The sequence below is a fragment of the Bubalus kerabau genome, chromosome 19 (genome assembly GCF_029407905.1).
Source record: "Bubalus kerabau isolate K-KA32 ecotype Philippines breed swamp buffalo chromosome 19, PCC_UOA_SB_1v2, whole genome shotgun sequence".
Taxonomy (NCBI): Eukaryota; Metazoa; Chordata; class Mammalia; order Artiodactyla; family Bovidae; genus Bubalus; species Bubalus kerabau.
Window position 1 is genome coordinate 49,636,865 of NC_073642.1, and position 23,710 is coordinate 49,660,574.

At 38.1% G+C, this 23,710-nt stretch overlaps 1 protein-coding gene and 1 non-coding gene across 3 annotated transcripts; both read left to right on the top strand.

The window, feature by feature from the left end:
* The first annotated feature begins 361 nt into the window (after positions 1-361).
* On the top strand, positions 362-469 carry LOC129634663 (U6 spliceosomal RNA). The gene has a single exon (XR_008705833.1). It is a non-coding gene; the product is annotated as a U6 spliceosomal RNA (small nuclear RNA).
* A 2,253-nt stretch (positions 470-2,722) lies between these two features.
* GEMIN2 (gem nuclear organelle associated protein 2) lies at positions 2,723-21,930 on the top strand. Of its 2 annotated transcripts, XM_055555985.1 has the most exons (11): positions 2,723-2,966; positions 3,346-3,430; positions 4,819-4,908; positions 5,181-5,240; positions 6,576-6,671; positions 10,107-10,220; positions 11,750-11,794; positions 13,207-13,275; positions 14,561-14,671; positions 16,007-16,065; positions 21,520-21,930. In XM_055555985.1, exons 1-11 carry the CDS (start codon positions 2,797-2,799, stop codon positions 21,557-21,559), a joined length of 939 nt encoding a protein of 312 aa, XP_055411960.1. In that variant the 5' UTR covers positions 2,723-2,796; the 3' UTR covers positions 21,560-21,930. The 2 variants fall into 2 exon arrangements, with proteins under 2 accessions (XP_055411960.1, XP_055411961.1); XM_055555986.1 differs by lacking the exon at positions 6,576-6,671 and having other exon boundaries at positions 2,737-2,966.
* Positions 21,931-23,710: the final 1,780 nt, after the last annotated feature.

Below are 23,710 nucleotides of genomic sequence, written 5' to 3' on the forward strand. Positions count from 1 at the left end.
TGATTTCTAGTTTATTCTTGATCATCACCAAAATGTTTGTTGACGGGAGTGTTTCTCCACATCTCTTATAAGTTTGTTTCTTCTAAAATCAGTAAGATTTTTTAACCAAATAACTTTTTAGTTTGCAGCCAGGCAGTTTCTTTCCATATCTCCAATTGTTTAGTTAGTATTTATAAGCACTAATTCTTAACCGCTTAACCTAAAGATTGTCCTTACTTTATCTCCAGTTCAGAAAGTTACATTCTGGTTTTAAAATCAACTGTGTGCAATCTAAAGACTGATTTAAGAACAAGCAAAAAATCCTTAAATTAAAGACCTTAGAAAACAATTGTATTCACTCAGAGCTTTTTTAGAAAAGACTGTGCTCGCTTCGGCAGCACATATACTAAAAATTGGAACGATACAGAGAAGATTAGCATGGCCCCTGTGCAAGGATGACACGCAAATTCGTGAAGCGTTCCATATTTTTATTTGAATCAGTTCTAATGAGGTCGATGAAACTGGAGCCTATTATACAGAGTGAAGTAAGCCAGAAAGAAAAACACCAATACAGTATACTAACACATATATATGGAATTTAGAAAGATGGTAACAATAACCCTGTGTAAGAGACAGCAAAAGAGACACTGATGTATAGAACAGTCTTATGGACTCTGTGGGAGAGGGAGAGGGTGGGAAGATTTGGGAGAATGGCATTGAAACATGTAAAATATCATGTATGAAACGAGTTGACAGTCCAGGTTCGATGCACGATACTGGATGCTTGGGGCTAGTGCACTGGGATGACCCAGAGGGATGGTATGGGGAGGGAGGAGGGAGAAGGGTTCAGGATGGGGAACACATGTATACCTGTGGCGGATTCATTTTGATATTTGGCAAAACTAATACAATTATGTAAAGTTTAAAAATAAAATAAAATTAAAAAAAAAAAGCCTGAGACATAGTAATTTCACTGTTTCTTGCAATTTGTGACCTAGCATAAGTTCAGTTCAGTTCAGTTCAGTTCAGTCGCTCAGTTGTGTCCAACTCTTTGCGACCCCATGAATCGCAGCACGCCAGGCCTCCCTGTCCACCACCAACTCCCGGAGTCCACCCAGACTCACGTCCATCGAGTCAGTGATGCCATCCAGCCATCTCATCCTCTGTCGTCCCCTTCTCCTCCTGCCCCCAATCCCTCCCAGCATCAGACACTTTTCCAATGAGTCAACTCTTCACATGGGGTGGCCAAAGTACTGGAGTTTCAGCTTTAGCATCATTCCTTCCAAAGAAATCCCAGGAGTTAACTTAATCCATTTCTGCCTTGTTTCAGTTCAGTTCAGTTCAGTCGCTCAGTCGTGTCTGACTCTGCGACCCCATAAATTGCAGCACGCCAGGCCTCCCTGTCCATCACCAACTCCCAGAGTTCCCTCAAACTCACGTCCATCGAGTCAGTGATGTCATCCAGCCATTTCATCCTCTGTCGTCCCCTTCTCCTCCTGACCCCAATCCCCCCCAGCATCAGAGTCTTTTCCAATGAGTCAACCCTTCACATGAGGCGGCCAAAGTACTGCAGTTTCAGCTTTAGCATCATTCCTTCCAAAGAAATCCCAGGGCTGATCTCCTTCAGAATGGACTGGTTGGATCTCCTTGCAGTCCAAGGGACTCTCAAGAGTCTTCTCCAACACCACAGTTCAAAAGCATCAATTCTTCGGCACTCAGCTTTCTTCACAGTCGAACTCTCACATCCATACATGACCACAGGAAAAACCATAGCCTTGACTAGACGGCCCTTTGTTGGCAAAGTAATGTCTCTGCTTTTTAATATACTATCTAGGTTGGTCATAACTTTTCTTCCAAGGAGTAAGCATCTTTTAATTTCATGGCTGCTGCCTTGTTTACTCACTTGTAAAGTGGAAATAGTACCCCCTCACAAGATTTCCCCTGAGAATAATGATAACTTCTGGGTGTTGGCATTAACTTTGTTCTTTGCACTATTTAAGAAATCTTTCTTAAAAACAAAAAGGAATGGCTAGTCTAGTAATATCAATTTTGGATAAATATAAACTGATCTCTGGCACAGCCAAGTACAAGAAATTCCTTTGGGAAACTAATTTTACATTCATTTGGCATCAGATAAATCTGGGTTGGAATCGGCTCTTCTCTTTTGTTGTTCTTGTTCAGTGGTGTCTGACTCTGCGATCCCATAGACTGCAACACGCCAGGCTTCCCTATCCTTCATCATCTCCCAGAGTTTGCTCAAACTCATGTCCCTGGAGTTGGTGATGCCATCCAACCATCTCATCATCTGTCACTCCCGTCTCCTCCAGCTATCAGTCTTTCCCAGCGTCAGGGTCTTTTCCAATGGGTCTTCTTTATAAGAAAGTTACAATTGTCCTTAACCCCTCTTTCAGTCGATTTCCGCCCCCACAGACCTGGCATAATACCACTTACTTTAAAAGACAGGAAAAATTAAATGAGGAAATGCAGGTGATGTGAATTTAAAGCTCAATACAAGATCGTTACGGTAGCTGCTCATTAACTTAAAAAGTACTTACAGTTCCCTCAATACTAAAGATGCATAAAAGTTAATAAGCCTTAATCTTAGAAAGGTATAAGAATAAAACCCAGAAAAACTTCAGAACCACTTCTACAAGGAACTCAGTTCGCAGTCTTCACTACAGCACCGGACCATTAAACTCTGGGACAAGCTTCAGGTTTGCTCATGCGCAGTTACGCCCCCTAAGGCCTGCCTCTTGCTCAACTCCGCGCCTAATCCGCCTCTACGTGCGCCTGCGCTGTGACCCCCAGCTCTGGCGCATGCGCTGGGTGGGACGCTCCTCATTGAAAACTATGGCGTGGGTGCCTTCGGAGTCGCCGGTGGAGGAGTTGATGCCACGGCTTTTGCCGGTGGAGCCTTGCGACTTGACGGAAAGTTTCGATCCCAGCGTACCTCCGAGGACTCCCCAGGAATACCTAAGGCGGGTCCAGTGAGTGTTGGACCCTGTGCGGGTGGGCCGGTTGTCCTTACGCCCTTGGGCACAGTGCCCGTACCCCGCTCGACCCCAAAGTGCGATAAAGCCCCAGTACTGTCCCGTCCCCATACTCGGTCAGAACAAAACCCCTTGATTACATCTTTGTGTGAGCGAGTTTCTGTGAACTTCATTTTATTAAACCTGATTACTCGTGACAAGATACATGCTCTTAGATTGCTTTCAGTCCAGATAATTTTAGAAATTTATTGTTTAGACCTTCCATTGCAATTCTGAAGTGTGTAATTTTATGTTGAACTGTAGAAATTGGATCGCTTGTTATACTACACGTGAACAATAGTAATCACGTTTTTTTGCATTTATTACTTGTTTGTAGGATCGAAGCAGCTCAATGTCCAGATGTTGTGGTAGCTCAAATTGACCCAAAGAAGTTGAAAAGGAAGCAAAGTGTGAATATTTCTGTGAGTGTTATTATACGTCAGGGGATTTTTTTTTTTTTTTTTTCCTTCCCCGCAAATTAAAAGATGGAGGCTCACCCTATAGTGTCGGAAAGTATCGGACAGGTTAAGTTACAATGTAAGATTTGACTTCTGTATGTTCAGTTAGACAATTGCTTGTACTTTTCCCCCCAAAAGGACAACTGGCGTTTACTACCTCCAGAGAGGCTTTCAGTAACCCTGACATTCCTGGAGATTTGCTCATAACACTTTAGGAGCATGATCCGATTTTCATGGAGTCTTTAAATAGGTTATTTATGCCAGACTTTATTTTTAAGGTACCTTTTACCAGTTCATAATTATTATTGGGCTGGCGTTTAATCTTACCTAGAGTAGTTTGTATGTTTTGAATTTGACTAGGTTTTGTTTTTTAAAAATAGAAACCCAAGTATCACACTTTTCTACCTACGTGCCCACTGTGAACCTTTTCATTCATTTATTTATCCAGCACATTTTTTAACTAAACAACTGTATGTGCCAGGCACTGGGAATACAACAGAGGATGAGACAGAAAGTCCCTACCCTTGTAGAATTTGCTTCTCCTGAGGAAGACATTAAAAAAGCAAACAGTTATATATTATGTCTATTGCTGTGAAGAAAGTTAACATATATTGACCAGTAAGTAACAGGGAGAACTAGTCTGGATGGAGTAGCCACAGAAGTTCCACTTGATGCTGTTTAACCTATGGTGGAAGGAGAGCAGCAGTTTTTAAATTACCACAGTTCCTTTTCCTTTTGTGTTCTAAGTAATTTGTTTATCTGATGTTTATTATCAGGAGATTTTAACTCAGGCACTATAATGTCTCATATAATTCCTTTACAGAAATTTTTAGTTGATGACAGATGGTATCTTGTATACCTGACTTTTGAAATGTGACCATACTCATTTTTATTTCAAGGCAATATGTGATCAGTTGTGACCTATGTGCTGTTTTGAGAAACAAAAGTGGCCCTTGTAAAGTCAAATGTTTTGAATTATTTGCATTCTGCTCATACCAGAATGTTTTATTTGCATTATGTCTTTTTGTTTCAAATAGTTTTGCTATTATAGAAAGGTAGTACTGGGTTATATCTTTAGGTCTTATATTTGGATTTTGTAGAAACTCCAACTATAAACTGTTACATTGCTTTTACTAAAGCAACTATATAAGGATCTTTTCCTGATGTTTTAAACTCAGACATAAATGAATTGCCTCCTTTTTTACATCTGCAAAAAGTACTTCCTTTCTTGTGTAGTCTTACTTGCTTTATTACTCATTTTTCCTCTTGATTCTGCTTTTACTTTGCAGAGGCTTGAGATTCTAGTGGTAATAACTTAACATTGATTCTAAAATTTATGAACTGATCTTTAGCTTTCAGGATGCCAGCCTGCCCCGGAAGGATACTCCCCCACTCTTCAGTGGCAACAGCAACAAGTGGCACAATTTTCAGCTGTTCGGCAGGTAGGTGAGCTTTAATCATTTAATCAAATTAAAGCCTTCCTTCAGATTTATTTCTGTTCTTAGACTGTAGTTGGAAAAATTGGGACTATTAAATATATAAAGATAAGAATATTCATGAATCAATTACCAAATTATTATTATTATAATCACTCAACATAATACAATTTGAAATATTTTCCAGGCTTTAAGATTGTTAGAATGTTGTGCAGCAACTGATTTCTTTTGAGTTATCCATTCTGTGAAGATCATTTGTCTGATTTCTCTTCCTTTAGAGTGTGAACAGACATAGAAGTCACTGGAAATCACAACAGTTGGATAGTAATGTGACCATGGTATGTAAGTTTCTCTCTTTAGATTGTACAGTGTATAACTATTTGAAATAGTCCATATTTACTTCCAGTTCTTAAAGATTCTCTTGTTTAACCCATATTATTTTCATTCTCTCCCATCTACTATTAATAGTAACAGTTCCATTGTCTTTTCGCCTGAAAAGGATAGAATAAGTAATGCAAGTTATGTTTATGACACCCTTAATCCACATCTTGAGAGACTTTGGATCAGTCTCTACAAGTCTGCAAAGGTTCTTCTAGAAATTTTTTCAAGAAAGTAAATACATTTTCAGTATTTACAAAAAGATTGAATAAAGGCTTTTTGGATTTTCCTGATGAGGTAATGGTACCAGTACCAGTGACTGACTTTTTAGTAAAGTTTGTCATGCTTACTGGAAGGTACTATTTCATGTTTTATCAGCTTAGACTCAGAAGGCAATGGCAACCCACTCCAGTACTCTTGCCTGGAAAATCCCATGGACGGAGGAGCCTGGTAGGCTGCAGTCCATGGGGTCGCTAGGTGTCTGACAGGACTGAGCGACTTCACTTTCACTTTTCACTTTCATGCATTGGAGAAGGAAATGTCAACCAATTCCAGTGTTCTTGTCTGGAGACTCCCAGGGACGGGGGAGCCTGGTGGGCTGCCGTCTCTGGGGTTGCACAGAGTCGGACACGACTTAAGCGACTTAGCAGCAGCAGCAGACTAATTTTTTAAAATTTGTAGTTGGAGGATAACTGTTTTACAATATTATATTGGTTTCTGCCCTACATAACATGAATGGTATATATATGTCCCCTCCCTCTTGAACCTCATTCGCACCTCCCACCCCATCCAACCCCTCTAGGTTGTCACAGAGCACCTGATTTGAGTTCCTTGTCTCATCCAGCAAATTTCTACTGGCTGTCTATTTTACATGGTAATTTGTATGTTCCATGCTGCTCTCCCAGTTCTTCCCACCTTCTACTTCCCACACTGTGTCCACAAGTCTGTACCCTATGTCTGTATCTCCATTGAAAAAGTGAAAGTGTTTGTCATTCAGTCGTGTCTGACTCTTTGCAACCCTATGGAGTGTAGCCTATCAGACTCCTCTGTCCATGGGATTTCCCAGGGAAGAATACTGGAGTGGGTTGCCATTTCCTTTGCCAGGGGATCTTTCCAACCCAGGGATTGAAGCTGAGACTCCTGCATTGGCAGGCCAATTCTTTACCACTGAGCAACCAGGGAACCTCTTTAACCTCTTAGGGAGTCTCATATTCATCTGGAGAATCAAATGAAAGCTTTTTATTTTCAGAGAGGGGAAAATGCACCTATTCATACAATTTTGCTCATTGTTTCAGGTGGTTCATAGATTTCAGGGGGTTCTTTTGGCCATGCTGCGCTCCCCGTGGGATCTTGGTTCCCTGACCAGTGATCAAACCCATGCCTCCTGCAGTGTAAGCACCGAGTCCTAACCATTGGCCCACCGGGGAATTCTCCGTAGATTTCAGATTTTAGAAGCTTCTTCTAGGTAGTGCTTCCTAACATCTTTTAAATGATGTCACTTTGGGATAAGTTGAGGAAGCTGTTCTCATGGCCTAAGACTACCAGCTGAAATCTGAGAGATTCAGTATAACCTCTCTATATGCTTCTGTATACTAGTTGGAAGCTCTGCTCTAGGAAAAGTGTGAATGACACTAACATCACTTGCCCAAGATCATTTAACTCATAAAAAGTATAGCTGAGATACAGACCATACTTTGTCTGATTCGAAAGCCTTTCACTGTATGGTGAGGCCTCCTGGTAAGAAGAGGGAGAGGGCAGTAGGTAGGTAGATACACATTTTTTCCTTGCTCAAGGTAAGGACTTTTGAGTACCTATATAATTCAGAAAGAAGCTGCATCAGTAACATGATGATGATATAATTTTGTCGAAAGAGAAATGACAACATAATTAATTGATTTAATAAATGAAGATCCCCCATCAAAACAGTGGAATATTACATAGCAGTAGATACCAGGGGAACATTTCATGCAAAGATGGGCTCGATAAAGGACAGAAATGGTATGGACCTAACAGAAGCAGAAGATATTAAGAAGAGGTGGCAAGAATACACAGAAGAACTGTACAAAAAAGATCTTCACGACCTAGATAATCACGATGGTGTGATCACTCACCTAGAGCCAGACATCCTGGAATGTGAAGTCAAGTGGGACTTAGAAAGCATCACTATGAACAAAACTAGTGGAGGTGATGGAATTCCAGTTGAGCTACTTCACATCCTGAAAGATGATGCCGTGAAAGTGCTATACTCAATATGCCAGCAAATTTGGAAAACTCAGCAGTGGCCACAGGACTGGAAAAGGTCAGTTTTCATTCCAATCCCAAAGAAAGGCAATGCCAAAGAATGCTCAAACTACCGCACAATTGTACTCATCTCACACGCTAGTAAAGTAATGCTCAAAATTCTCCAAGCTAGGCTTCAACAGTACATGAACTGTGAACTTCCAGATGTTCACGCTGGTTTTAGAAAAGGTAGAGGAACCAGAGATCAAATTGCCAACATCTGCTGGATCATGGAAAAAGCAAGAGTTCCAGAAAAACATCAATTTCTGCTTTATTGACTATGCCAAAGCCTTTGACTGTGTGGATCACAATAAAGTGTGGCAAATTCTGAAAGAGATGGGAGTACCAGACCACCTGACCTGCCTCTTGAGAAACCTATATGCAGGTCAGGAAGCAACAATTAGAACTGGACGTGGAACGACAGACTGGTTCAAGATAGGAAAAGGAGTATGTCAAGGCTGTATATTGTCACCCTGTTTATTTAACTTATATGCAGAGTACATCATGAGAAATGTTGGGCTGGAAGAAGCACAAGCTGGAATCAAGATTGCCGGGAGAGATATCAATAACCTCAGATATGCAGATGACACCACCCTTATGGCAGAAAGTGAAGAGGAACTCAAAAGCCTTTTGATGAAAGTGGAGAGTGAAAAAGTTGGCTTAAAGCTCAACATTCAGAAAACAAAGATCATGGCATCTGGTCCCATCACTTCATAGGAAATAGATGGGCAAACAGTGGAAACAGTGTCAGACTTTATTTTTCTGGGCTCCAAAATCACTGCAGATGGTGACTGCAGCCATGAAACTAGAAGACACTTACTCCTTGGAAGGAACGTTATGACCAACCTAGATAGCATGTTCAAAAGCAGAGACATTACTTTGCCAACAAAGGTCCGTCTAGTCAAGGCTATGGTTTTTCCTTTGGTCATGTATGGATGTGAGAGTTGGACTGTGAAGAAAGCTGAGTGCCGAAGAATTGATGCTTTTGAAGTGTCATGTTGGAGAAGACTCTTGAGAGTCCCTTGGACTGCAAGGAGATCCCACCAGTCCATTCTGAAGGAGATCAGTCCTGGTTGTTCATTGGAAGGACTGATGCTAAAGCTGAAACTCCAGTATTTTGGCCACCTCATGTGAAGAGCTGACTCATTGGAAAAGACTCTGATGCTGGGAGGGATTGGGGGCAGGAGGAGAAGGGGACGACAGAGAATGAGCTGGCTGGATGGCATCACAGACTCGATGGATGTGAGTTTGAGTGAAGTCCGGGAGTTGGTGATGGACAGGAGGCCTGGCGTGCTGCAATTCATGGGGTTGCAAAGAATCGGACACAACTGAGCGACTGAACTGAACATATATATTCATCATGGCAGAAATATGTGAATTATAAGATGACGAATTTTTAAAGCAACCTCTGAAGGCAACTATGTAAATTTGAACATTGATTGATTGATCTAATCATTTGTTAAACACCAACCATATGTAATAATTAAGATTTTCAGTGCTACCTGAAGCAGAAACAGTCTCTGACCTAATGGAGTAATGGGAAAACATTGTTCCAGGACAGTAGGCTTTTACCTTTTAGGGGTTTTTTTTTCTCCTTCTGAGAATCTAATGAAAGCTCTTTATCCTCATGGGGGGAAACTGCATGTGTATGTAAAATGATTTGTGAGGTGATGTGCCCAAATAAAAATTGTTTTGTTAATTGAATCACTTTGCTATACGCCTGAAACTAACTCAATATTATAAAGCAACTATAAATAAATAAATATATATTTTTTAAATTTTAGGTTCTGTTAAGGTTGAGCTGAAAGGTCATGCTTTTTTCATCTGACAATGTAGAATAAATCTATTCCTTCTTTGATTGGACAGCCTTTTATGTGAAGTGTGTAATTATGTCTCCTTCCTTGGGATAAACAGGCTTCATTCTTGAAAGCATTCTTAGTGTATTTTTTTTATATCAATCTTACGTCTTTATCACCCTCTTTTGAGCACGTACTTGCTTGTCAGTGTTCATTAAAGTATGATGCAGACTAAAAGTGTCCCACATATGGTGTGACCACTTGGGTCCTGTACTGGTTTGCTAGGACTGCTGTAACAAACCACCACAGATGGAACAGCTCACCAAACAGTAAGGTATGTTCTCACAGCTTTGTGGATTAGAGGGCTGAGATCGAGGTGTCAGCAGGTTTCTCGAAAGGCCACTCTCTCTATCTGGCTTGCAGATGGCCATCTTCTACCTGTGTCCGCACGTGGCCTTCTGTGTGCATATGCATCCCTAATGTCTTTTTGTCCGAATTTCCTCTTCCTCACAAGGATGTCAGGCAGATTGGATTAGGACCCACTCTACCCACCTCATTTTAACTTAATCACTGCTGTAAAGACTCAGAGGTGAGGGTTTCAGCATACAAATTTTGAGGGGACACAGTTCACTCCATTACAAGCACTGTATGTTTGTGTGAGCTGGTGGGAATATGAAGGAATCCTCGCTTGTTTTTTCATTGTTCAGTATTAAAGAAAATACATAAGTAAATTCATTTTTTTTCTTTTAGCCAAGATCTGAAGATGAAGAAGGCTGGAAAAAATTTTGTCTAGGTGAAAGGTTATATGCTGAAGGGGCTATTGGACCAGCTGCAAGTGAAAGTCCTGGAATCGATTATGTACAAGTAAGTGCTACTGTGACTAAACAAACAAAAAAACATAGTTTTGGTGCAAGATTCATTATAGAGACTTAGCAGAATATAGCTTAGGCTAAATCCAGTCTCCTGACTGTCTTTGTAAGCCCATTTGCTAAACGTAGAAGCATAATAGCTTTTTTGTTTTCCAAGATTGTAAAAAAGTTTTAAAAAGCAAATAATATATGACTGATTTATATCAGCCTGTTTTCTAAAACAGTGTGTGCTTTAGCTGTTTAATAATTTTTTGAGCTAGATAGGACTTTTTTTTTTTAATTATTAGCAAGGGCCAAACAGTGAGTTCTGAGTGGTCAGAGAAACAAAGGAAAACTTGACTCAGGTGCTTAAAAATGCTTAATAAATTTCATATTCTGGCAGTGAAATGTTGAGGCTATATTTAATTTATATTTTATAAATATAAAGATTATTTATATTTCATATGACTTTAATAATAAAGTATGTGGCCAGCTGCTGCTTGTGCTTCAGGATTCACCTGCCACCAAGCTTGCAGATGTTCATACATCTGCATTACTGGTAACTCCCTATACCATGTTGTCTGTTCTGTTGAATAGGTATTTATTGTTTTCTCTTTGGTGTCATGTTTTGTTTTTCTCATTTAAAATTAGTTTACCCCCTAAATGTAAAAGCTCTGAAAATCACTAAAAAAGACCAAGACCCCAATTTAAAAAAAAAAAAAAGCAAAGGATGTAAAGAGACATTTCACAGGAAGGAAATACAAATTGTTCTTATATGAGAAGATCCCGAAACTCACTTAAAATGAAAACATTACTTACAGCTCCACTGAGCTGGCATTTTGCACATTGGTAAAGCAAGTTTGACACACTGTTAATAAGGGCTGAGAAAACAGGCACTCTTAATGCATGGTGGTGGGAGTGTAGACAGATTCAGTTCTCTGGGAGCTAATTTGATGCTCTTTCTTATACAGCATTTCTTCTATTGGATTATATCCCTAATGTATGTTACTTTTCAAAATTTTTTAATTTGGCAAAGTATATATTTATTCAGTTTGTTATTGCAAAATACACTTTAATGCGTGTCCTCTTAAGTTTCTCATAAGTCGGTACTGTTTTCATAATCAAAGCTCCCAACATTAAAGTCCAAAATAATTTTTTTTATTTAAAGGAGATTAGGTTTGAAAGAACTCATTCAAGTACCCTTACTTCCCCAAAATGTTTGCTTTAGCTAAAGATTTTTGAAAGAGTGTGCACAGCTTATTGATATCATACTGTGTTTCTAATACATGGTTTATTTTAATATCTTCATTACTCAAATCATTCTGTATTTTTACATTTATGTATTCAAGTGTCAAGACATTGTTTTCTTGGGCATTATTAGCATAATAGTTCATGGAATGTTTTATTGTAATATATAATGAAGGAATTTTGTCTATTTTTTGTTTTTATAAAACAGCATGTTGAGAAATTCACCAATTTAAAAAAAATGAAGACCCCCCCCTTTGTAATATCACTTAATAAACTTCAGTCTCATTTTTCTTTCAGATTGGTTTTCCTCCCTTGCTTAGTATTGTTAGCAGAATGAATCAGGTAAAATATATCTAATAATAATAAGAATATATGCATTCTTCTGTTTGCAGTGTGTGTTAAGATATTTGAATACATTTATTTAATATTTACAGTGTGTAAGACCCTGTCCTAAACTCTTTAAAATTCTTATTTAATCCTCACTACAACCTTATATGGGCAATTATTATTAATATACTTTTTTTTAGTAAATGAGGAAACAGTTGGCGATTAAGTCATTTGTAGGTGGTTTATTAGCAAACTTTAACAGCAGCACTGGAATTCAGTCCCAGGTTGATCTAACTTCAGAACTCGTGCTCTTTATCATGGTGCTAAACTATTCATACGTTTCTGTTTCAGTTATAAGTCTTAGATTATGGGGTTTGAAAAAAATACTAAGGTTAGATTGCTATTTCTAGTTCCAGATGTTGGGCACACTTCATTAAGAATGAAATTTGAATTTCTTGGGTCAAAAGGGAAGCAATATGAATTTTAGTTGTTTAGTCTCTCAGCACTAGGAACTCTGTTACCCACTTAAAGAGCAAATAAAACTTTGATTGTTTTGTATTCACATATATTGGATACCCCTGGAAGATAAACTTTTTAAACAAGTCATACTCTGTTGTGAATAATATACTGGCCGACAGTTTACGTTAAGATATTCTAATAATTATACTAAATTCAATGAGAATGACTTTTGTAAGTGTCCCATCTATATTACGGAGAAGGCAATGGCACCCCACTCCAGTACTCTTGCCTGGAAAATTCCATGGATGGAAGAGCCTGGTGGGCTGCAGTCCATGGGGTCGCTCGGAGTCGGACACAACTGAGCGACTTCACTTTCACTTTTCACTTTCATGCATTGGAGAATGAAATGGCAACCCACTCCAGTGTTCTTGCCTGGAGAATCCCAGGGACAGGGGAGCCTGGTGGACTGCTGTCTATGGGGTTGCACAGAGTCGGACACGACTGAAATGACTTAGCAGCAGCAGCATCTATACTAGAATAAGCTAGAGAATTTGGTAAATTCTATCTGTATAGCTTTAAAATTGATCTTTTTCTAGCTAACTTTGTGTTTAGATTTGTACTTTGATTTAATGAAAATAAGCTGAATTTATGCAAAGACTTTTTTTTAAAAGAGTGTGGAATTAAAAAAAAATAGTTCTGAACTAAATTAGTAGTTAACTAACTAAATCCTAGGATTTAAACCGTGTTGATAATTGAAAATATATAAAAATATTTGTCAAAAAAGCCTCATCTTACTGAGTGTTCCATCTAATCAAATTACTAGAGTCAAAGGTTTCTCTTTAAGTCTAAAGAAGTCCATTTTAGGCAGAATTGCTTTCTCACTGAACTTAATGTAACTCAGCTTGAACTTGTCAGTGTTTTATTCCTAACGATGTTCTTCCGTCTCTTCCCCCTCCCCCTTTTTTTAGGCAACAGTAACTAGTGTCTTGGAATATCTGAATAATTGGTTTGGAGAAAGAGACTTTACTCCAGAATTGGTAGTACTGCATCTTTTTCTTTTCATAATGCAGACAAAATTATATATACTTACCTTATATGTAAGCTATGGTTCTATGTTATTTATATACATGTATGTGTTATTCATCTATATGTATAATGCAGACAATTGCTTGTTTGCAGTAAAATTCTATTCACTTACAATAGAATGTTAATCAACATAGTACTTCCTTCATTGAGAATCTTGCATTGGGGAGAAGAAAAATCAACCAAATAGTTGGTTTATATCCTGGGAGAAGCTGCTTATCTTTTCACAGATCAATAACAAACAGAATGGCTACCAGTCTGCAGACCCCATTGCAAATAGTCCTGGCTTAGAGAAGTTTGAAATGCATTTTCTAAAATGGCTTTGAAATCCAGTCCACTAAAGAATATCAGAAATAGGAATAAGAGCAAATATACGTGCCAGGCTTCGTTCTAAGGATTTTATGTATAATAACTCCTCGAATCCTTCAATAACCTATGAGCTGTTATTTCCATTTTACACATGAGGAAACTGGAGCACATAGGGATTCAGTAACTTACCCGAGGGCACACAGATTATAACTGGCAGAACTGAGACTCATGCTGGGGCAGTTTGGCTGTACTCTGACCAACTCTACTGTACTGCCCTTCTGTTTTATTGCTTTACACTCACAGCTTAAAAAATTTTCACCTTCAAAATTGGGTAAATTTGATAGATGTTATGTAAATGAATTGCCCACTTAATCCCCTAATAAGAAATTTTATCATCCTTTGCAGTTAGATTTGATTTTAAAAACAAGTATTTTTCACCATTGAGGATATTTGCAAAAAAAGAGTGTATCTGAAGCTTCAAGGCTCCCAGTCAAAACACAAGATATAATCTGTGCCGTCCAGAAGCTTCTGGTCAAGTTTAAATGTATACCTGCTCTTTTCACGTAGAAGAGAATCCCATTCACTCTTTGTGAAAGAAACCTGGATTTGAATCTTTGTTCAAGAAAAAGTCATTGAAATAAAGCTTGAATAGAGCGAAACCATTTTTTTTAAAAAATGGAAAAAAAAAAAGCCATTGACTTGGGGTTGCTTGAGGAGCTAACTTAGTGTGTTGCACAAATTGCTATTTAAACTTTGTTCTAATACTCTTGAGTGGTCCCTGGAGTGATGTGTTGCTCCAAATAAACCCAGTCATATGTACTGCTGGTGGAATATAACTTGATAACGGTCTTTCTGAGGTACAATTAAGTGATTATAAATTAAACTTACTGTGTAGTTTGCCTACTTATTACTTTTTTAAATCCTGTATAGGGAAGATGGCTTTATGCTTTATTGGCTTGTCTTGAAAAACCTTTATTACCGGAGGCTCATTCACTGATTCGGCAGCTTGCAAGAAGGTGCTCTGAAGTGAGGCTTCTGGTGGTAAGTTCAGACTCATTGTTTCACGGCGGAAGCGCTCAGCAGCTTCTGTGGTGGTAAAGAATGATTTCAGTGAAATAACAAAAGGTGGACTATGTTGTTAGTCAGGATTAGATTTAGCCGTGTGGTAGAAGAGTCCAAAATAGCATTATCTTAAATAAAATGCAAGTGTTTTTCTCAGACAAAGGGAGTATGAAGGTAGGCAGATTAGATCTAAGGTGGCAGTAACCAGGCCTTCGAGTTCTGCCACTTGTGGTTTCCCTCCCCAAGCTCACTTCATAATCCAGGTTCCGCCAGTATGTTTCACTAAAGGAAGCTGGGAAGAAGAGAAGGTCCTCCCCTCTGAAGAGCCTTCCCAGAGCCTCTTACGAGCACATCTGGCCAGAATTTGGTCACATGACCATAAGGAACTATAGGAAATGTTTATTTTAGTTGGGTGGCAGTGTACCCATCTAAAAATGAGCTTCATTTGCTACATAATAAGGGGAATCAAGAAACCAGAGTGGCCAACCAACAGTCTCTGGCATAATAATGGTTTTGAATTTTCCCAGTTAGACCCTTCCTCTAGCTCATGCCTGCAGCATTACGATATAAATTAATTTGATGCCAGACTAAGCTGATTTTTTTTCATTCCTCCTTTCACCTGCACAAAATATATAACTGTTCTCCACTGACTACTCCAAAATATTTTCATTAAACTTCCAGGAGATGGCACAGACTAATTTAAATGGCCTGTACTCCGAGCAAAATGTAACTTACTACTCACTAGATATTTAAAGTGAATTTTAGGAAATGTATAGTTCAGGAACAACTTCCTTCGTCATTGAGAACCCTGATCTGAAATATTTTCTTTAAAATGTTTATATATGTTTTTTCCATTAGTGTCCAGTTAGGACACAGGCTTTTTTCAGTCTTGCAATCAGAAAAAGTATCTCTCCCAAGTTAACCTCCTTAGAGCCCTAAACTCTTATTCCTTTCTAGGACCTATTCAGGAGCTTTCTTTAAAAGAACATCTTAGATGTTTCTCAGGGAATCATTAACTCTACAGTTTCTCTGTTTCTTTGATGTTTTCTATATCCATGTGATTATTATTGTTATCTAATAAAATGTTCATGGTTTGCACCTTGAAAGGAAACTTCCTTCAAAAATATTAGGTGGTTGGGGCTTTGCTGGCAATCCAGTGGTTAAAACTCTGCTTCCACCACAGGGAGCATGGGTTTGACCTCTGGTCAGGGAACTAAGATCCCAAATGCTGCGAGGCCACAATAAAAGAAGAAGAAAAAATTAGGGGATAACAGACTACATTTCAAGCTTTCTTTTTTTCTTTTTACTTTTTAGGACAGCAAAGATGATGAAAGGGTTCCTGCTTTGAATCTATTAATCTGCTTGGTTAGCAGGTAAGTAATCCTTGACTTCTTGCTTTATAATAGCATTATTAATGGTGGTAGAAAGTATTGTTTCCATTTTACAGTGAGGAAGTTGAGGCATAAGGAAACAGCATTATATGTATCACAATTCCCTTTATTTCTAGTTTTTCTCTATAAATAATGCTGTATTGAAGATTCTTATACATTCAGCTCTATTTATTGCCTAAGGGCAAATTCCTGGAAATAAAGGGCTTGCATGTACTTGTAAAACTGAGATATTTATTTCATTTGCCTTCTAGAAAGATCATACCACTCTGGGTTCCCACTTAAATGTTGGTGAGAGTGCCCATCTTCTACTGGTCAACGCTGAGCGTTTTCAGTTGATGTAAATATTTCCATTCTAGTAATAAAAAGATGCAGATTATTTTTATTTTCTTTGTATGGTTATCCATAAGGATAGAATATGTTCCATTTTATTGCAGTTTTTTTAAATTGCTGTGTCCTTTGTTCATTTTCAGTTGGGACATATTTTTATTTAGTATACTTTTTATTTCATTTCTTACATTAAAATTCCACCTGGAATTTACATGAAACTCTTCGTATTCTGAATTCTTGTATGTGAATATGTGTATACATAAACACACATATTTATTTTAGGTCTCTTTCTGACTTGCTATTTTTGTCCATTGGTCTGTTTTTATTCCAACACTAATAACTTTTCAATGTTTTATAATATATTTAAATATTGGGATCTTAAGTAATAATACTATGTTCATTTTTCCCATTGCCAAACGAGATACTTTTTCAAAATATAAACACGTTCAGCATGTAGTTTCTTGATCTATAATAATTATGCTGCTGCTGCTGCTAAGTCACTTCAGTCGTGTCCGACTCTGTGTGACCCCATAGACGGCAGCCCACCAGGCTCCCCCATCCCTGGGATTCTCAGGCAAGAACACTGGAGTAGGTTGCCATTTCCTTCTCCAATGCATGAAAGTGAAAAGTGAAAGTGAAGTCGTTCAGTCGTGTCCCACTCTTAGCGACCCCATGGACTGCAGCCCACCAGGCTCCTCTATCCATGGGATTTGCCAGGCAAGAGTACTGGAGTGGGGTGCCATTGCCTTCTCCAATAATTATGCTAATGATGGTAATTAATACTTACTGGTCAGTTTGTGCCAGGCATTTTTCTTAGTGCTTCAAAATAGGAACTCATTTAATCCTTAGAAGGTAGGGCAGAAGTTTCTGAGGCTATAGATTTCACTTAGGAAAACCTATAGGTTATAGCAGGTTTGATAACCAGATAACATAGGCCTTGACTCTGTTGTAACAGCTTCAGTGTAAGTAACTTAAATGGTTATAAGTCTTTTGTGTGTTTTGTTGCTGGTTTTCTTTTGATAGCTTTAAGGCAATGGCTTAATTCATAGAAATACCTTATCAGATGAGTAGGATCCCATTCAAACAGGACCAATAACTGTTGTGCATGCATAGTTGCTTCAGTGTAATGTCTGACTCTTTGTGACCCTCTAGACTGTAGCCCACCAGGCTCCTCTGTCTGTGGGATTCTCTAGGCAATAATAGTGGAGTGGGTTGCCATGCTCTCCTCCAGGGGATCTTCCCAAACCAGGGATCTAACCCAGGTCTCCTGCATTGCAGGCAGATTCTTTACTACTAAGCCACTGGGGAAGCCCCTCAATAACTGTTAGCCACCTTAATTATTTTACCAATCATAATTAATTTTTATGCTTATTTTAGAGATTTATAAACACATAAAAATATAGTAAAATAACCCCCCCCCAGACCAATCCACCACCCAGGTTCCACAGTTACTAACTCTACACCAGGATGTTTCATTTATCTGTTTTGTTAATATGTTTTAAACAAATATTGGACATATTATTTCTCCTGTTTTGGTGTATCTGACTGATAAAGGGCTTTTAAAAAAACATGACTGTAATATTGGGCTCATACCCAGTAAATTTAGTGATTAACTCAGTATCTGATGCCCAGTCGTTTCATATTCCCTAATTGTCCCAAGAATGTCTTTTTATGTTTGTTCAAACCAGGATCCAAGTAGGATGCACTCGTTGCATTTGTCTGCTGTGTCTTTTAAGTACCCCCATCAGCCCTTTTGGTTTTTTTCTTTGCTATTTATTTGTTGAAAAAATGGGATCCTTTGACTTGTAAAATTTCCCATATTTTGGTTTTGACAGCTAACTGCATGGTGGTGTTTAATGGTTCATTTATCCTGCATGTTTTCTGTAAACTGGTAGGTAGGTCTAGAGGTTTGATTATATATAATGGGGTTTGTTAGTGTGTGTGTTTACAAGACTGCTCTTGTGTCACATCACGAAGCATACAGTGTCTAGCTGTCTCTTGTAGAGCGGTGTGAGGTTGATCTTCACATTCAGGTAAAGGGATAGAGCAGTCATTCTTTTTGATGCTCAAATTGTTCTATTGGATAGTGGGAACCCTTCAGATCAGTTCCTGTGCTTTTTGGTCTATAACCTCAGTGGTCTTTTGATAGCTTTCGTACTTTCTGCTCTGCCAAAATGACTCAGTTATATCTTGCGCACTTCTGGCTCCAGATCTGGAATTAATCTCTTCTCCTGGGAGTGTTGGTTCCTCTTTCAAAGTAGAAAATAGTATCTAGAGTCCACAATTTGAACATTAGGGAAGCTAGATGTTTTTGGGTTGGTCATTACATTTAGGCCTTTTCACTGAACACAGCTATGAAGTATGTATTTTTTTAGAAAGAAAAATAAAATCATAAGTCTAAGTTGATATTTCAGTTCTAATTTAAGATTACTTGATTTTTCTTAATAACATAATTATTGACTTTATCCTACAATATGCACATGGTAGTTTCAGAATAACAATACTAACAATATGGCCAGTTGTAAAACTGTTGAAATCTGTTTAAGAATTCTTGGCAGTTCTTTTTGTCCATGGTATATCATACTAGTTACATATATCAGAACATCATGTTTAAGATTACTTGGAATTATCCTCCTGTTTGGTTTATGCCACCAACCCAGTATAGGAGAAGATTCATGTAGTGGAGTCTGGTTAGTGATTTTATTTTCACTTAAACTTGTTTTATAATTTCATAAAATATTGACATTGTTCCAAAGTTAAAATTGTAATTTGTATTGGAGCATTTTAGAATCCACCTTTATCCTCTAGTCTCTTTTCTCCTTTTTGTAGTTATCTGTTTTATTGTTAATTTTTGATTTATCCTCTCATTCACTGTTTCTTTTTTAAAAATATAAGCAAATGTATATATACCCTGCACATGCTTACAAAACATAACATACTTAGCTTTCCATTCTGTACTTTGTTTTTTCACTTAATGAATCCTGGGAATCACATGGTAGCAGTGTAGATATTTTCCTCATTCCTTTTTTATAAAAGCTTTGTAATCTTTCACTGTGTAGATGTACTGTAGTTTATTCAGCCAGTCGCTTTATTGATGGATATTTGGGTTGTTTGTGGTCTTTTGCTATTACAAAAACATTATTTTTTATAGCTGAGTAATATTCCTTATATATGTATATCAGATCAGATCAGATCAGTTGCTCAGTCGTGTCCGACTCTTTGCGACCCCATGAATCGCAGCACGCCAGGCCTCCCTGTCCATCACCAACTTGCGGAGTTCACTGAGACTCATGTCCATCAAGTCAGTGATGCCATCCAGCCATCTCATCCTCTGTCGTCCCCTTCTCCTCTTGCCCCCAATCCCTCCCAGCATCAGAGTCTTTTCCAAAGAGTCAACTCTTCGCATGAGGTGGCCAAAGTACTGGAGTTTCAGCTTCAGCATCATTTCTTCCAAAGAAATCCCAGGGCTGATCTCCTTCAGAATGGACTGGCTGGATCTCCTTGCAGTCCAAGGGACTCTCAAGAGTCTTCTCCAACACCACACTTCAAAAGCATCAATTCTTCGGCGCTCAGCCTTCTTCACAGTCTAACTCTCACATCCATACATGACCACAGGAAAAACCATAGCCTTGACTAGACAGACCTTTGTTGGCAAAGTAATGTCTCTGCTTTTGAATATGCTATCTAGGTTGGTCATAACTTTCCTTCCAAGGAGTAAGCGTCTTTTAATTTCATGGCTGCAGTCACCATCTGTAGTGATTTTGGAGCCCAAAAAGATAAAGTCTGACACTGTTTCCACATCTATTTCCCATGAAGTGATGGGACCGGATGCCATGATCTTTTGAATGTGCTGCAATTAATATTTTTAAGTATAATTTTTTTTAATTGAAGTATAATTGATTTACAATGTTGTATTAGTTTCTGGTGTATGGCAAAGTGATTCAGTTATGCATATATATATATATATATATTCCTTTTTCAGATTTTTTCCCATTATAGTTTATTACAAGATATTGAATATAGTTCACTGTGCTGTACAGTAGGACCTTGTTTATTTTGTATGTAGTAGTTTGTATCTGCTCATTGAAGTGAAGTGAAGTTGCTTAGTCGTGTCTGACTCTTCGCAACCCCATGGACCATAGCCTACCAGGCTTCTCCATTATTGGGATTTTCCAAGCAAGAGTACTGGAGTGGGTTGCCATTTCCTTCTCCAGAGGATCTTCCCAACCCAGGGATTGAACCTAGGTCTCCTGCGTTGTAGGCAGATACTTTACCATCTAAGCCACTAGGGAAGTCCTTAGTGGACTGCTAAGGACTTATCTGCTCATTGGGAACTCCTAATTTATTCTCCCCTGCCCTGCCCCTCACCTTTCTCCTTCAGTTACCATAAACTTATTTTCTATGCCTGTGGGTCTGTGTCTGTTTTGTATCATTTTGTTCATTTGTATCGTTTTTTTAGATTCCACATAAAACTGATATCATATGGTATTTATTTTTGTCTGACTTACTTCACCTTGTATGATAGTCTTTAGGTCCATCCATGTTGCTACAAATAGCATTATTTCATTGTTTTTTATAGCTTAGTAATATTCCTTATATAGGTATATACATGTACCTTTTTAGAGTTTTCTCCAGATATATGCCCAGGAGTGGGATTGCTAGATCGTATGGTAACTCTGTTTTTAATTCTTTTTAGGAACCTCCATACTGTTTTTCCATAGTGGCTGCACCAATTTCCATTCCTACCAACAGTGTAGGAGAGTTCCCTTTTCTCCATACCCTTTCCATCATTTGATGATGGCCATTCTGATTGGCGTGAGGTGATACCTCATTGTAGTTTTGATTTGCATTTCTCAAAAAATGAGTGATGTTGAGCATCTTTTCATGTGCCTCTTGGCCAGCTGTATATCTTCTGTGAAGAAATGTCTGTATAGGTTTCTGCTCCTTTTTTTTATTGGGTGTTTTGGTTATTGAGTTGCATGAGCTGCTTTTTTTATTTTGGAAATTATACCCTCTTGAATCACATTGTTTGCAAATATTTTCTCCCAGTTCATAATTTCCCATTTCATTTTATGCTTTCCCTCACTGTGCAAATTCTTTTTTCACCAGGTATTTTGACCAGCGTGACTTGGCCGATGAGCCGTCTTGATGCAGCTGATCTCTCAGAGATAGAAGATACTTGTGATAAAGACAGCCTGAGTGTGAGGAAGTGCAGTGCCAGTTCAAGTGCAGATTGCCTCATGTTTTTAGCACCGTGTGAAGAGTCTTCAACTTAACCTGTGCAACTCAGGTTGATCTTCAGAAGATAGATTGTATTATTTTGAATATCTGAGGTGTCTTGAAAGATCTTACCCAGTTTTTAATGAATAAGCAGTTTTCTGTAATCACGTGCTTTTAAAGCAAAAGTGAAAGATTGATTGATGAAGCATCCTACACAAACTGTATGGTGAAATTGTACAGAGGTCTTTGGTGCTGTTTTGTTGTTTATTTACATATATACATATAAAATTTTATTGAAAATATGTTTTGGTTACTAAATTTTGTTTGACTCTTTAACAAAACAAGACAGCAGACTAATGTCCTTAGTATTAGAATTAAGATAATCTAGTTTATATGGCATGTGTAGTCATAGTTAGCAACACAATTAGTCTGATGTTTTCTCTTTAAGCTCAGTACTTTTATTTTTAAAAGCTTTCTTGCATAAACACAATTTTTTCTTTCCAAATCATTTTCTGTAATACTGTAGAAGGTCAACTCTTTTAATTTTTCTGTCACATCTTTTATCATATCACTTATAGTTTTTCTACTTCTGTATCAGGTAGGAGTGTTTCATACTTTAAGTGACAGAAGATCCAAGTAGCAATGGTTTTTCAAATAGGGATTTATTTTTCTCATATAACAAGAATCCTAGAGGAGCTGGCATTGGTTCAGTGACTCCACTTTACCAAGGTGTCGGAAAGTCTGTTAGTTTTTCCTTCATGGTAAGATGGCCACTGCAGTGCAGAGCAGTGTGTCTGTGTTCAAGACAGAAAAGTGGGGGAAGGAGGCAGAGCCTCCCATATCTGATCCTTTTCTCATAAAAGCAAAACCTTCTCCAGAAATCCACAGCAGACTTGTGTTCATCTGTTGGCCTTGAATGTATAAATTGCCTCTAGCTTCAAGAAGAATGGGGAAATGAAATTGTAAGCTTTTCCAATCTTTCTAATGGGAAAAGGAAAAGAGGACTGGGAATAAACATGGATAGGGCCACCAGTAGTTTTGCCACTAGTTATAAATGGAGCAGATATAATTTTGTATTTTAATCTTTTCTACTACATTGTCTTCCAAAGGTTGGTTTTGGCAGTGGGGGAGGGGGGTGGCACACAGTGGCTTCTGGGATCTTAGTTCCCCAACCAGGGATTGAACCCTGGGCCCTCAGCAATCAAAGCAAGGAGTCCAAACCACTGGACTGCCAGGAAATTCCCTCAAAAAACTGAGTTTTAAATGGTAGCCTAGTAGTCTTAAGTTGTGTTTTACCAGAATTTAAACATTCTCTCATTGTTGGGTATTTAATGTTTTCAGTGCTAATCCAATATAGAAAATATCTTTATGTACAACTTTTCCTTTCTTTGACCAGAAGTTCCCAAGAGTAAGATTGAAAGTCATAAGATTCCAACAGTCAAGTATTGCTTTTGAAACTTAACTGAGGTTTTAAAAATTAAGAATTTATTTTTTTTCTCATTAATTCTGGCTTAAGATCAGAGCTGGTATAGCAGCTGGCTGTAACAATATCTTAAATATCCTAGGCTACATCCAGATTTCTCTTTCATCAATCTAAGAGGATAGTTTTCATGTTTTTAGTTATGATATGGTTGTTTTATCTCTTTGAATCTACATTCCAGGGAGGATAAAAAGGTATCACACTTCTTGATGTCTTATTAGGGGAGAAAAGTATTACAAGAAATCCTCAACTTACACATTATTTGCCAGAATTACCATATTTTCTACTTAGAATGAAGGCTGGAAAATGTAATTATTGGTGAGCACATTGTCACTCCTACCAAAAATGGTTCTGTTAGACAAGAGGGGAGAAGGGCTATTGAGTAGGCAGCCAGCAGTGTCTACCATGAAGAGTTTAGATTTCCAACCAATAACCACAAGTAGCCTTGTAATAGACTCATGTTCTTTGCTATTTGATCTTTACTGGGTAAGGCTAGGGACTAATTTATTAATAGTAAAGGTATAAAGGGGCAGTTATTGTTGTAACTAATGTATAACTTTTCCATGGCTAGTGGCTAAGCATGTAGTTATGGTCACTACT

Excerpts from the sequence above, each read along its gene's own strand:
- GEMIN2 (XM_055555985.1), top strand. The coding sequence starts at position 2,797 with ATGCGCTGGGTGGGACGCTCCTCATTGAAAACTATGGCGTGGGTGCCT. Across the intron at positions 5,241-6,575 it reads TGGATAGTAATGTGACCATG|GTGGTTCATAGATTTCAGGG; the intron begins GTATGTAAGTTT and ends TCATTGTTTCAG. Across the intron at positions 10,221-11,749 it reads CTGGAATCGATTATGTACAA|ATTGGTTTTCCTCCCTTGCT; the intron begins GTAAGTGCTACT and ends TTTTTCTTTCAG.